The 14,935-nt window shown below is 52.6% G+C and overlaps 1 protein-coding gene across 1 annotated transcript; it reads right to left on the reverse strand.

Moving 5' to 3' along the window:
• Positions 1–2,997: 2,997 nt before the first annotated feature.
• Positions 2,998–4,195, reverse strand: LOC124989302 (peroxisome proliferator-activated receptor gamma coactivator 1-beta-like). Its single transcript, XM_047559210.1, has 3 exons — positions 4,180–4,195; positions 3,714–3,867; positions 2,998–3,520 (listed from the first exon to the last, which is right to left on the reverse strand). The coding sequence occupies exons 1-3, from the start codon at positions 4,193–4,195 to the stop codon at positions 2,998–3,000; spliced, it is 693 nt and encodes a 230-aa protein (XP_047415166.1).
• Positions 4,196–14,935: the final 10,740 nt, after the last annotated feature.

Genomic DNA, 14,935 nt, shown 5'->3' on the forward strand with positions numbered 1-14,935 from the left:
GTCAGCCAAAAACAGGGGTGGGAAAGAACAACCAGAGAGATGAAAGAGGCAGAGCGATGGACAAAGAGAGCGGACCAGAAACAGAGCCAAAGAGATGGAGACGGAGTTGGGCTGGAATCCCAGTGGTTGGGGAGGCTGAGGCAGGAGGATTGCAGATTCCAGATCAGCCTCAGCAACTTAGCCAGACCCTACCTCAGTGGTAGCGTGTTCCTGGGTTTAATCCTCAGCAACACACACACACACACACACACACACACACACACACACGTAGCGGTGTGGACTTGGACAGATGGACACACAGATAGATGCGGACGTGAGAGTGGTGGAGTCAGGGAAGCCAGAAGCGACAAGGATTGGTACTGAGAAACTGTAGAGGAAAGCTCCCTGCCTCTCCCTCCATCTGGCCCTTCAGTCTCTCCTTCCACGTGGCGGCAGCCCACCTGCGCCTGCGCAGTGAGATCTCTTTCCAGCCATCAGCAGAGCACAGCCTGGTTGATGGGGTCCCACTGGGGGGCCAAGGAGCACTTACGGCAGGGTTGCAGGTGCACAGTGGGCAGCTGTGGCAGCTGGCTGGTCCCAGGGTCAGAGGAGAGGGTGGCCCATGGGACTGTCACTTTTGTTCCTCAGGGGAGCTCAGCCGCTGCTGCACCTGCACAGCTGGGAGGACGCTGGGGAAGGGACACAGCACTTCTCTCCCCCAGGCACCCTCCCTTTCTGCCCCCGCCTCCTCTGGCTGAAGCCAACGGCAGGGAGCTAGGGGAAGGAGAGAGGAGGTGGGGGCGCAGGCTGCAGCCGTGGCCAGGGCATCCTCCCCAGGGTGGGCTCAGATGGCCCTGCAGGGTGAACGGGTGTGTTCTGCCTCTCTTAGTTCAGTTTCCTCATCTGTCACCTCAGATAGGAACCCATGCCGGTTTCCAAGGACCGTCTTGAGAAGAGCAGCTCGAATCTGCCTCTGTGAAAAAGGCTGGCATGCGACCCGCCCCCTGAGCCCTGGGCAGTGTGGGTGGCGCTGCTCCCTCTCTCATGCCCGGCTCTGAGGAGATGCCCTGTCCTCTGGCTGGCAGCGAGCAGAAGAAGACTCTTTAAAAAACCATGTCAGCCGGGCACGATGGCTCACGCCTGTAATCCCAGCAACCAGGGAGGCCATGCAGGAGGACCACAAGTTCTAGACCAGCCTCAGCACCTTAGTGAGACCTGTCTTAAGATAAAAAATAAAAAGGGCTGGGGATGTAGCTCAGTGGTAGAGCATGCTTGGGTTCAATCCCCAGTACTGTAAAAATAATAATAATAAAAAAAGATATAAAACAAATGCAAAAACAAGAAACTCAAATCACAAGGATGTGTCAAAGGGAGCCAAATGAAATAGCTCCCGATGGTCAAAGTTAGAACAATTTGAGCAACAAAATAAATATTAAATTATGACCCAAAGTATAAGATAAATATCCCTGAATCCATGCTGATATAAATAATTGAATAAATAAATGGGGAGAAGGAGAATACTCTCATATAGAAGAAGTCTGAATGATTTATGTAGATTCTTTCCTCACAGGACGTGGGGACAGTCCCCCCACTGCGTATCAGTGGGCTGTGCATGGTGACACCCCCCAAAAAAAGAATGCAGCATGGAAGAGGGAACATGGCCATCCAGTGGAGGAACCTGACAAACCCGACCTCAGCCAGGTGATCAAGGTCAACATCAATAGCCATCAATCACGTGCACAGTATGTACCCTATTAAGTAACATGATAAAAACGACATTTGGCCTCTGTGATCCTCCTTCCCCAACCCACCACCCTAGTGGAAACGGTAAAAAAAAAACACAAAATTCCAACAAAGGGACATTTTACAAAATACCTGACTAGTACTCCTGAAAACTGCCAAGGTCACAAAAAACAGGCAACGTCTAAGAAACTGTCACAGCCAACAGCAGCCTCAGGAGAGGTGACAACTAAAGACAATATGGTCTCCTGGATGGGATCCCAGCACAGAAAAAGGACATTGGGTATAAACTAAGGCAATCCGAGTTACCCAGGGGCCTTAGTTAATGATAATGTGTCAATATTGGATCTTCTACCGTAACAAGGGTACCGTTCTAATATAAGACCCCAATAATAGGGAAGACTGGGTATGGGGGATGCATGGGAACTCTCTGTACTATCTCTTGAATTTTCTGTAAACCCAAAACATCCTAAAGAAAGGTCTATTTTTAAAAAAATTGTCTTTATTTTATTTTAGGTACCAGGGATTAAACACAGGAGCACTCAGCCACTTTGCCACATCCCCAGCCCTTTTTGTATTTTATTTAGAGACAGAGTCTTGCTGAGTTGCTCAGGGCCTTGCTAAGTTGCTGAGACTGGATTCAAACTTGTGATCTTCCTACCTCGGCCTTCCTAGTTGCTGGGATTGCAGGCGTGTGCCTTGAGCCTGGCTAAAATTGTCTTTAATATCCAGTGAACGTTTAGATTTCCAGTTGTGTCACAAATCATGTGTATACACTGAGTTTTGAAGGAGGTGGTAGAATCCAAGGGGACAACACCCATTTGCACAATACAGGTCTGGGGCAGGAACATTAGGGGGAGAGGCATCCTATGGGGGGAAGGGAGTTTTAGTGTGAGGACATGGGACGGCTGGCCCCAAGTCTTCAAAGGAAAGTTGACCAGTTAGGGCGACTCCAACTGATGGAACTGCAAGAGCTTGCACGGTCCTTGGCCCTGTCCATTGAATTGTCATTGACCTGCCTCCAGGAGGAGGCAGAGGAAGGGACGTGGGTGTCAGACTCAGATGTGACATCAGATCTTTGCTATGCCACTTTGGCAAGTAACTCCACTCCTCTGGATCTCAGTTTCCTCATCTATGAAATCAGACCTATTTCCAACTTTTTCTGGTTCTTATGAAGATGAAATGAAATAGGAATGCATGTGAAAGTACCAGGAATTGTCTTTCCTCTATTTGGGGACAGAAGGAAATGGTAGACGGTTGCTGATCTAACAAAAATATTTATTTTGAAGAAAGCTGGGGCAGGGGGCTATCGTGCGAGGTATGGGAGCCCTTCCTGGCTAAGGGTGCACGGCTGCCTCTGAGAGCTGAACCCTTGGTGGGGGTCTGGATAAAAATCGGAGGCCACACTGATATTGGGGCCAGTTGTCGCAGGGATTGAGAAGCAGTGGATCTCTTGGGGGAGGCCTGGCGCCTGGCCTTGTGGGGACGTCTCCTTCTGATCTTGGGGGTCTTCTTGTGGGAAGCTGACTGACAAAGCTCTTTCTGAGGCTGGTCACCCAAAGAAGTGGACTCCAACTTGGGTGACAAGTAGGGCAAGCTTTGAAGGGTGGAGCTGGAGGTCCCGGAGGGCTCGGGGAAGAGGGTCACCTCTGTCCTCAGGCTGCACTCACAGGGCCCAGGGAGCGGGGGCAGGGAGAAGCTCAGGTCTTCCCACCATGGAGCCTGCTCGGGGGAGGCCCTGGGCCAGGCCACCAGCCCCCACACTGACTCCTGCCTGGGTACTGAGAGGAGTGTCTTGATCCTGAGTAAAAGGGGAAGGAAGAATGGGATCAGGAAGGAGAGGCAGACAGAGGAGCGCAGAGGCAGAGATGGGCATGGAGGGGCAGCCCCTGAGGGACGACCAGAGGGAAGACAGCGGAGACCCAGACATTGGGCCAGTGATAAAGAGACAGCAAACAAGACAGAAGGCCAGAAGGATGCGCTGTCACACATACCCCATGTCTTCCTCCTCCTCTTCCTCCTCCTCCTCCTCCTCTTTCTCCCAAATGTCCTCCTCTTCCTCCCAAATGTCCTCCTCTTTCTCCCAAATGTCCTCCTCTGGTGAGATCTCAGACACAGGTTTGAAGTTGGAGTACACACATCTTTCCTCTTTAAAAAAATGGTGAGAAAGGAGGGGTCCTCAGACCAGGACAGAGGTGAAGAGTTCCTGGGACCTGGGGAGGAACCAGACCGCCACCCACCTGTCTCCCTGCTCCCCGACTCACCCCGGATTCCTGGCTGCTTCAGAGCTGTTCCCACCACCCAGAATACTTTACCACTCCCCTCTCTACCTGATAAAAATTCTACCAGTTGTGCAAAGCCCACTCAAAGCCTGGACCGTTCTTCACCTTGAACAATTCTTTGCTCAGGTCCCCTGAGCCCCTTGCTCCTCTCTGATGGCCGCGACCACATAGTTTGTACCTGGTATGTAAGGCATGCTTACTACACCCTAGCAGAGTTTTCTTGTTTGTTTGTTTGTTTGTTCTTATTGCTGGGACTGGGGATGGAACCCAGGGGTGCTCTGCCACTGAGCTACATCCCCAGCCCTTTTAATTTTTTGAGACAGAGTCTCTCTAAGTTGCCCAGGTTGGCCTTGAACTTGTGATCCTCCTGCCTCAGTCTCCTGAGTCATTAGGATTACAGGTGTGCGCCACCACACCGGCTTCTATATATTTTTCTCACTGGTGTTTCTTTACAGGATGGGGCTGGTGGTCATTTCTGGTCATGTCCCTCCTTGAGAGGGAGGTCCAAATTCAGTTGCTGAGTGGAAGAAAGGTCACGGGACCCACCCCCACCAGTCTATCCTACCCTCTCTGGAGTGGAGTGGGAGAAGGGGAGGGAACTGTGAGGAAAGAGGTGCCTCTTCTTGGTCCTTCAAGGTCCAAAAAGAACCTAGCTGAAAGACACCAGCTACACCTTAAAACCATTGTGACATCATCTATGTAGGTCACCCCCCCACACAAGGAGCCATTGTGTTTTCACACAACCCGGCCGGGGTGAACTCTCTGGAGATTCACTCACCCAAGTCTCCCCCAATTCTTCTGTGCCACAAAGGTTCTCACAGATAGAACCCTGAGCTCATCCAGGAACCCTTTCCTCCTCTGAGGGGTGAGGCAGTTACCCTCTTCTTAATCTCATGATAACTCTGGGCAGGAGGGTGTTAGGACCCCCAAACTCAAGTCCACGTCCTGGGGTTGACTCGCCCTGCAGTGCTGGGAGGTGGAGGCCCCCCTTGAGCTGAAGGAAGGCTGAGGACAGGAAATCCAGTGGGCTGAGATGAGCCCAAGGAGGGGAGACCCCTGGGGCTCCTGGTACCAGCTCACTCTTGCCCTTTCCCCTGCTAGAGTCCACCAGACACCATTTGCCATTTTCTTTTCCCCTCTCAATAAGGACTCCACCCTGAAGTATATTTCTCCCCATCCCAGAAGATGTCCCCCTACCCGGCCCAGGTGAGGGTCCTTCTTCCTTCCCTGATGTTCTCCACCTTGATAGCATTTCCATTCGGAGATTGACAAGAAACTTCTACACTACCTGAATTCAACTGGACTGCAATGAGGATATCTATCTATCTATCTATCTATATATATATTTATATATATATATATTTTTTCTTTTTTGGCAGGGGTGCTATAGAGGGGTGCTTGCCTTGCACGCAGAGGCCCTGGGTTCAATTCCCCAGCACCACACACACACAAAAGACCTATATTTGTAGTAATGTGGTTGGAATTCAGGGGTTAGAATTGATTTCTGAGCAAGAAAGCCAAGGGGGATGTTGGAATCCCTACTGGATAGGGAACTTTCAGCCTGTGCTGACATACACCCAGTGACGGGAAGCTTAGCACCTGATAAGGCTGCCCGCTCAGCTGTAAAATAACCCTGAACCACTAGAAATATCTTTTATGTAACCACAGCCTGCACTCCTGTTTTGGGAGGGTGTGCCTTTATGTTTTTGGATGCATGTTACAAAGTATACAGACGCTATTGGAAAAATAAGTTATTTGTTGTGGTGGTGGTTTTTGCATAAAGCTCCATACCCTGCTTTCCTTTAATGCCCCCCCCCCCCCAGTTATTGGTCTAAATACTGTATCACGGAGGGTCTGTCTATCTAGGAATCCCTCAGCCTCTGGGACAGAAGGGTCTAGGGTTTGAAGAAGGGGCTGGAGGAACATTCAGGGAAAGAAAATAACACGCCCAATGGCTAACAGAGGGAGATGGGGTGAGGCAGGAGGATGTCTGGTTGATATAACACTTGCAGAGCCAACAGATCTCCGATTCACAGAAATACCCAGAGAAAGGGTTTTCTTTATTGGCTACTTCGGACAAGGGACTTCATCTCCTGAAGCCTGGTGTCTTCATCAGGAAAGCGGACATATTAGTATCCACCTCCTAGACTTCTAGGGAGTAAATGAGACAGATTGCAAAGTAATGCCTGGTGCATAGTAGGCACTCAAGACAATGCAGTAATAATAAATTAGGAATCATACAGTATGACAATTTAGCATTATTTACTCTTTTCTGAGTCCCAACTGTCCTTCCAGCTTCAGAATCTGGGCTTCTGTCTCTGCTTAAAAAAAATCCCTCCCTTCCTCCCACGTGTGTGGTTCCCCCTCTCAGAGGCTCCCTGCCGCAGACAGCAGCCATCACTGGGTGGAGCAGGGCAGAGGCTCCCCTATCCATTACTCAGGGTTTCCAAGGGGCTGGCAGGGACTCCCTCCTCCCTCTTTCAGGCCAGGGACAGGAAGTGGTGATGTTTGGAGAGGGAGGAGTCTTCCCCCCAGTTATCGTGCCCACAGTCAGCATCCAGAGCCAGGCCTGGGCTTCTTCCCTAGCTGCACTGGCCACCTGCTCGAGCCTCCTCTTCTTCCAAGATGTCAGAGGTCCTGTCAGTGGGCAGTCAGGTAATCTGTGTGTTGCCCTGACCCTAACACAAAGCTGCTGTGTGACCTTAAGCAAGTCTCTCCCTTCTCTGGCCTCAGTTTGCTCCTGTAATAAAAAGAGGAGATAAGAGTCAGAATTCCCTGATTTAATGATGTAAGTTGTGCGGATGGGGAAAGGGAAGGAGAAAGTAAAGGAAATGGGGTTCAGGTGTTGTCTTCAAGAGGAAGCAACTGGGGAATTCTCTGAATAACTCTCCCCAATTACCCAGGCAAAATCACGGTAACAGAAACCCGTTTGACCATCTTCTAGAATCTGAGAATACATCCCTCTGCTTTTCTTCTCTAGTTCCAGCCCGGCCCCTTCCAGGCGTTTTAACCCTGTTTACAGAAATGGGAATTTGCATGATGAAAATAACCCCAGCCGGACTGCGATTTTACTGCGCTTGGCACGGGGCTCGGAAAAAGCGGCTGCATAGCCAATTACTGGAATTTTTAAACACAAATAATATTTTATGGGATCAGTGGGCTGGCGCAGGGCCGCCGCACCCGGCGCGGCTCCTCCGCCCACAAACAAGCTGCGATTGTACGACGCGCCAGCGCGCCTGCCCTTGGGTGAGGGTGGAGGGCACGGCCGGCCGCCGGGCGGGGGTCCCAGAGCTCGCAGGTGCAGCGCGGGGCTGAGCCGTCCCGGCGCCCCACCGGCAGGGGGCGTCTGCGAGGCCCGGGGCGGGGTGCGCTACGCGCCGGGCTCACCTGCAGCGCCGCGCCTGGAAGCGTTTACCGCGAGAGGCGCGCCCGGCGCGAGCTCCCCCGCCTGGCGGCCGCCCGCTGGGCCTGGCCCGCGCCCCGCGCCCTTGGCATTGCCGTGGCCGCCGCGCCGCCTCCGGAAGGCCGGCTTCCCGGAACGGCCCGAGGGCGGCGAGGAGTCCGCGCCGAGGCCCCCGAGCCACCCCTCGCTTTCCTCTTCTGCCTGAACCGCGCCGAAGTACTGGAGGCGGATCGGAAAGCCCGCGCCACCTCCAGGGGGCCAGCGCAGGGCGAGAGGCACAGCCAGGGGCACCGGGAGGCTGTCCTGCCAGGGATCCCCATTCCTCGGTACCCCGAGGGCGCCAGGCCCGGCCAGGGCCCCCGGGGCTGGCTGTCCTGCTGCCCGGGACGCTGCTACGGTCGTCGGAGAGCCGCCGCCGCCGCGCGCCCGGCCCCAGCGCGCACAGGGTTAAGCAGGAGCAGGTGTGCAGCCAGATGCCGCTGACCGGCCCCCTCCCCGCGGCCCGGCCGCCGCCTCCTCCTCCGCCCACCCGCTCAGAACCAAACAGTCCCAAATAAAAGTGCTATTGTTGCCGGGCCTTTCCCCACCCCCGTCGCTGCCCCACCACCTGGAGCGGAGCCCGGTCCCCTCTTCACCTGCCCCGGGGCCGGCCGGGGGGAGGGGAAGTGGGGCCTCCTAGCAGGGACTTCCGCTCTCCCTGCTCCCCTCCTCCAGTGCCCCCCTCACTGACCCCCGGGCCCGGGGGCGGGCGCCGCCGCCTTGTGGCTGGGGGTTCCTCTCTGTCCTGAGAGTCTGACTTCCACCTTCCAGTCCTCGCTTTAACCCCCATCCTCACTGGCTGGGGAAGCCGCGGAGTTTCACAAACCTCCGAGGACAAGAGTGGGCCCGGTGCGAAGCCCTCGGGACAGTGCCAGGCTCACTGGGGCTCGTCAATTGGCAGCTGTTGCTTTTTTTTTTTTTTTTTTTTTTTTGGTCCAGCAACAAGACAAGGAAGGCAGGGCGAGACTTTTGTACAGACGAGGACATTGAGGAACGGAGAGGTGAAGTGTTGAGCCCAGACGCAAGGCTGGCTTGCGCAGACCCGAAGTCACCCCACTTCCTTGGCACCAGGGGGTCCCAATGCCCCATTGGTAGACGAGGATTGGGGAAATCCTGAGAGCGGGAGTCTGGCACCACCCAGGACTCACTGTTGACCTTGGGCAAATTACTCCTCTCCTCGGTTTCTTCGTTCTTAGATCGAGGGGCGGGCTTCCGTGGTTCCTTCATACTCACGCTGACCCTTGGAATCCAAGGGGCTGGCTGACCCCCGGAGGTCTGGGTCCCCCGCGTGGGACTACACGCGTGCCAGGCAACCGTGGCCTATCATGGGGGAGGAAGAAGATTCTCTTTTCCCTCCCCCTTCTCCGCCAGCCCTCTCCACCCTGCCTCCATCCCTCTCTGCTGGCCCCCAGGAGGCTGAACTGCGAGGTTAAATAAATATCTGACGGTGGCTCCAGGAAACGAGTCAAGACCGCTGCCGAGAGAAAAAACCCAGACCTCGGTGAAGATCCGCCCCGAATCTCAAGCAGCTCCCGCTCCGCCCAGGATGACTGCGGAGGTTTTGGCCCCCTCGGGCCTCGCCCAAGTTCCCAAGAGAGCCAGCTGGGTCCAGGCACTGCCCCTCTGCTCCGGCCTCCCCCAGCCCTGTCGTTGGGCCAGCCGGAGTCGGATGCTTGGGGGCTACCGTATTTCCTCTCCTTGCGCCCTAGGTTTTGAGCGCAGGTATTTAACTTCTCCAGCACGTGTGAGAGTGCTCTCCTTACCATGGAAAGGGCTCTCTATTGGGAGTCGGAAGACATGGGATTTCCATTTTGCTGTCTTAGCTCCACCATTAACTTCTCCTGACCCGCCCTCCCTTAAGTCCAGTTCCCATTTCCACCTGAATACGTAGTAGGCATCTCAAACGCAGCTTGTAAGACTTCAAAATTTCAAACCCCCGCCCCGCCCCCAGTCCTGCACCTGTCAGTCCCCTTCATCTCAGGAAAGGGCAACCTACCTTCCCAGTTGCTTCAGAAGAAAATCTTGGGGTTATTCTCAACTTTCTTTTTCTTTTTTATAACTCATCCAAATGCCTTAGCAAATCTTATTTTGCCTTCAAAATATGTCTAGAAACTGCTTTTCTTTCCCGCTCCCCACTGAACTCACTCGTCCAAGCCACCATCTTTCCTTGCTGGAATGTTGCGATTCCTAACTTGTCCCTCTTCACCTCTTTTTTCTTTTAGTCCACCCTGAATGGAGCTCCCAGGGCTATCATTTTAAAGCTAAAGTCAGATCTTGTTCCCCTTGCGTTCAGAATCCTCCAATGACTGTACAACTTACTCAGGAACAGCTCCTTACAAGACCCAGTGATCTGATCACCTCTCAGTGCTTCCCTTCCACCTGGCCACCCCCAGTCTGCTGTAGCCACACCGGCCCCCTCACGCTTTCACAGGCAGTTCAGCACACTGCTGCCTCAGGGCCTTTGATCTGCTATCCCCTCTGCTTGAGATAATCCATCCTCAGAATCCTACTGTGCTCCCCCTCTTGCTTTGCTGAATCTTTGTTAGACCAACATCCCCCACCTGATACCCACACAGGTGGTCCATGTCCTCAGCTCTGCTTTCCATTTCCCAGTGGCATTTGGGAGAGTGGGTACTGGGAACTGAACACAGGGCATCTTACCACTGACTTATATTCCCCTGTTCTTTTTATTTTTTCTTTTGAGGCAGAGTCTCACTAAGTTGCTGAAGCTGGCTTTGAACTTGTGATCTGATCCTCCTGGCTCAGCCTCCTGAGTTGCTGAAATTAGATGTGAGCCCTCCGCCTGTCCCCAGAAGCTTTTTGGATACTGGGGATTGAATCCAAAGATACTTTACTACAAAACTACATCCCCAGCTCTTTTTAAATTTTAAGACAAGGTCTAAATTGCTTCAGGTCTCACTAAATTACTGAGGCTGGCCTCTAACTTGTGACTCTCCTGTCACAGCCTCCCTGGCCACTGGGATTACAGGTGTGTACCACCAGGCCTAGCCTCTTGATAGCATTTTTGCTGTCTGGCATGCTGCGTATATCCTTTTTTTTTGCGGTGCTGGGGATTGAACCCAGGGCCTTGTGCATGCAAGGCAAGCACTTTACTGACTGAGCTATCTCCCCAGCCCTGCATATAATCCTTGACAACTTGCCTATCTCCTTCTCCTAGATTGTAGATTCTATGAAGACTTGAAAAAAGTCTCAGCCTTAGAGCAGGGCTTCACACATCTAGGCACTCAGAAAATGCCTGTTGAAGGAATAAGCTCATCACTTGCCCTGCCTGGGCCTTACTTTCCTCATCTGTACAGAGAATAAGACTCAGTGAATGTCTTCTCTGCCTTGAGTGTGAGTCTTTGGTAAGAGATGAGGGAGGTGAGAGAGGTGAGAGAAAGAGTAGATCCTGGAGCTAAGGTGTCCCTTAGCTTTGTGCGTCTACAGAGCAGCAGAGCAGAGAAAGCTTACCCAAGGGAGACTGCAGCCTCCTCACAGGGCTCATTCATTCACTCATGCATTCATGAAGTGTCTGTGACTGACCCTATTGTACCCAACCTGGGGTAAGTTCCTGGGAGAGGCCAGGATATGCAGAGCAAGACCTGGACCAGCAGTTAGGAGACTTGGGCCATCAGTGCATCTGTTCTAGGTTGGCTGCCTCTCAGTTCTCCCAACTACAAGTGACAGATAATCCCTCCTGCCCTGTAAGACTCATGAATAAAACTATCAAATGAGATAATCCCACCATGCACACGGCAAGAATTAATAATAAGGCAAGGTCTCAGTCCTTTGAGGCCTTAGAGTATGCTCTTTGTAGCTTAGATCTCCCTCAAAGCCCCTCCCAAAGCCCCCCAACCTCCTATTTCAGTCTGGGTCTTGGTGGGACCCCTGGGGACTGGAGGACTCCCTCAAGCCTTCTCTTGAGCCGGCTTCCTTCCTGACCCCACACATCCAAAAGAAGGCTCCCCCTAGTGGCACTTCTAGGAGTAACAGGTATCGCTGCCTCCCGGGCAAGAAAAACCCTGGTTGTTGACCACAAAGGGAGAAGGAAGAGGCCATCAGAGGGGAGTTTCCAAATCTTGGGAAAGAAGCAGAGCAAACCTGAGAGAGTCAACCCTCAAATAGAATGTCACACTGGAGGGACCTGGGGCCTCCTCCAGTTACTCCGTTTTATAGATGAGGAAACATGGTTCAGGGAAGGGGAGGTAGAGTCAGGATCAGGACTCTGGTGTCTACACACTCCTCTGCTGGAGCTCGCTCCATTGCACCCGGTATCATACGCATTCACACAAGTCAAGGAATTAATGGTGTCCATCCCAGATTCCCTCTGTGTCTGACAGTGTCCCCCTGAGGGCCTCTGAATGCACTAGCATTCTCTCCCAGGGCAAGGATTTCCTGGTGACATTTGGGAAAAGACTCTGCATCCAGGGTGACTGGTATAACTTCAGATCTAATCTGTCTCAGAGTCAGAGATCAGAGATAGACAATTCATGTGGACTTTCTCTTCTTACTAGGTATGAATGTAGGGGAGAGGACAGGACTCAAATAAATCCTGCTTAGATCCAAAATGACCAGCTCAATCACAGGGGGTGTGTGTGGGAGGGAGTGTTATATGTGCAAGCAGAGACTACTTTTTTAAAAACACCTTCATCTTCTGATTTAGACCTTACTGCTATTAGCCCATTTTAGAGATGATAATGATGAGTCATCAAAGTTCAAGTCACCAAGTGACTTCCCAAGGTCAGGAAGAACCTTAGGGGAAGACCAATGCAGTGTAAACAGAAGACACTCATTAGATATGAAGGCCGAACTAGAAAGCTGCCTTATTTTTCATGAGCTGATTTTAGAAGAACTCTTCCCAACCTGAGGTGGCCTCCTACCATGGGGGAGGTTTCTCTTGCCTTCTTTGGATTCTGGCAGCAAGAAGGGCCTCTTGGCTCTGTTTGAGGTCATGGGGGAGGTGAGGCAGGGGCACAAAGATTGCAGCAGCAGAAGAGGAGGGCAGCGATGGGGTGGCCAGAGGCAAGGGTGCCTCACCTTCTCACTGGCTGGTGGAGGGAAGCCTGGATTCTGATGACCCCATGCAGTGGCCGCTGTGAAAATATACCGTCTAGGAAGAAGACGACCCTGCTGTCCTGTTCCCTTGAGGCATCTGCAGGGAGGAAACCCTGGCTGGGACTGGAGGGCACCAGGCTCTGGGTTCCAGTGCTGAACCTCAGGCACCAAGACTGCATGATATAGAGCAGAGGGCAGCCACACAGGCTCTGGAGTCAGATTCCTGGGTTCATGTGCCAGGTGCCATTTAATAGATCTGTGGTCTTGACTTTACTTCTCTGAGACTCAGTTTTCTTATCAGTAAAATGGGAAAAATAGCACTTCCTCAAAAATTAATTGTTGAAGCATAAAATGAACAAATGACATTAAGTACTTAAAGAAAGTGCCTTGTGCATAGTAAGTGTTCAATAAACATCATCTACTATTAGGAAAGAACCTTCCATGGGAGTTGCACGAATTAACAAGGTCGATTCAGTGACTAGAGCACTTAGATCTCAGAGTCCTGAAGTCCCTTTGGCTCTGTGGTTCTGGGGTTGTTTTCTTAGTCTAGAGGGCAGTGAAAGCCAGGGGAACATCATGCAGGATGGAGGACCTCAAGGCCATACCTTGTTGCCAGGCATTGGTGCTGAGGAGGTGTCTTGGGATGAGTCCCAGGGTCCCACGGGTCATGGATTGTCCTGCATCCAGCCTGCCCCTTGTGGTTTGACTTGGGTGATCTGGAGAGAGGCTTTCGTGGGAGAGGGGCAGGCAGGGAAGGTTCCTTGCCCGTCATGTTTACTGAACTGCACTGAATTATGACTAAATGCCAAGATCTGGCTTCAGGCAATTGCCTAAATCATTTAGGGGTTGACAGGGAAGGGAGGGAGGGGACATGGGGAGCTGGAGGGAGAATGTTCCTGTAATTCTTCAGTCTGAGGTACATTAAGGAGCCATAAGCCATGTCGAGAGCTTGAATTACATTAGAGAGATTATCCTGTTACAGTTCATAATCCTGGATAATATACCATCTTGGAGCACACCTGCCCGTGATAAATCTCGCCTGTAATGGCCTGACCCTGGGGACCCAGGGATGCTGGGGCAGCTGGTAGAGGCTATCAGAGTGGACGCAGCCTCTGCAGAGGCACCTGTGAGCCCCACTGTCCTCCTGGCTCACCTCTGTGCCCCTTACCCTGCCTCAGCCTGGAAGGAATCGAGGTAGCTGGGAGCTTCAGATTTCTTCACTTCCATTCAAGGTGCTTCACACCCAAGGGTCTCCCAACCTTAACTCCCACCCCATGATCCCACTTCCTACTCCAGAGGCAGATGGGGACAGACCATCTGTATCCCTGTCTCCAGACTCTCTTCCCTCTGATTGCCTGTCCCTTAATCTCTCCAAACCTGGCAAGGCACATCAAGGTCCAGGAGATGTCACCGAGTGGTTGATATTCTCCTTAGCTCCAGCTCAGGGCGCTGACCTCCGTCAGGAGAGGTGTGTCATCAGACAGCTGCGGTGCCAGCAAACCTTCCGAGTGTCTGTCTCTTCAGCTAGATTGCCAGCACCCCAAGATCCGGAACCATGACCTTCGCCACAGCAGGTCCAGCAGCTTGCCCATGGTCACACAACTAGTTGATGACAGAATCAGAATCCAAAGCCCTGTCACCTGGCTCTGGCGGCTGTGGTCACTTCAGAATGCTCTCTACCCCAGAGCTCTGTCTCGTTCATGGGTGGCCTGGCCTCACTTTTCACGAGCTGTCCAGCCCTTTCCGGATGGTATTCACCTTGCACTGGGCGACATCACAATCCAAGCGACTGGCTCTGCCCTGGTGTATCTCAGTGTAGGATGGCACCTGACCCTCCCAGATTCATCCCCAGATTTGCAAGGGTCCCAGTCCACTGAGTGAACTCCTTAACCCTCTGCAGATGGCTCGGCTTGCCCTGCCCTAACCCTTGCTCCTCTGCAGGCTAATGCTCCCAGCTCCTGGGAGGCCTGGTGGGCATCTGCTGCATCCTTACTACCTCCCTGCATGACCCCCGCAGCCCCATCCACCCCAAACTCTACCTTATCCCTCCCACCTGCCTTCCCCAAATGCAGAAACCACATGTCACATGGGGACACAAGGATAAAATGTTTGGGGACCTCCTGGGTTAGCCACATTCCTAGAGCTTTGGCTAAGACTAGTCCCTCAAGATCTTCCGCAGTGGTCCTCGTAGCTACCAGTTAGCCAGTGCTCACTAAGTACCAAGCACTGGGTTATATTTTTCCTTGATTTATCTCATTTACCCCATGCTAACTGTATGACATGGGCACTAATCAGTTCTATTTTATAGATAAAAATACAGAGACTTGGGGAGGTAAACATACTGCCGTATGTCCGTACCCAGGGCAGAGCTGGCATTGAAACCAGGCCTGATGTCCCAGCGCTTGTGAGCTTAACCCTTGAGGTCACACTGACTTCT

This window comes from Sciurus carolinensis, chromosome 7 (assembly GCF_902686445.1).
Source record: "Sciurus carolinensis chromosome 7, mSciCar1.2, whole genome shotgun sequence".
Classification (NCBI taxonomy): Eukaryota; Metazoa; Chordata; class Mammalia; order Rodentia; family Sciuridae; genus Sciurus; species Sciurus carolinensis.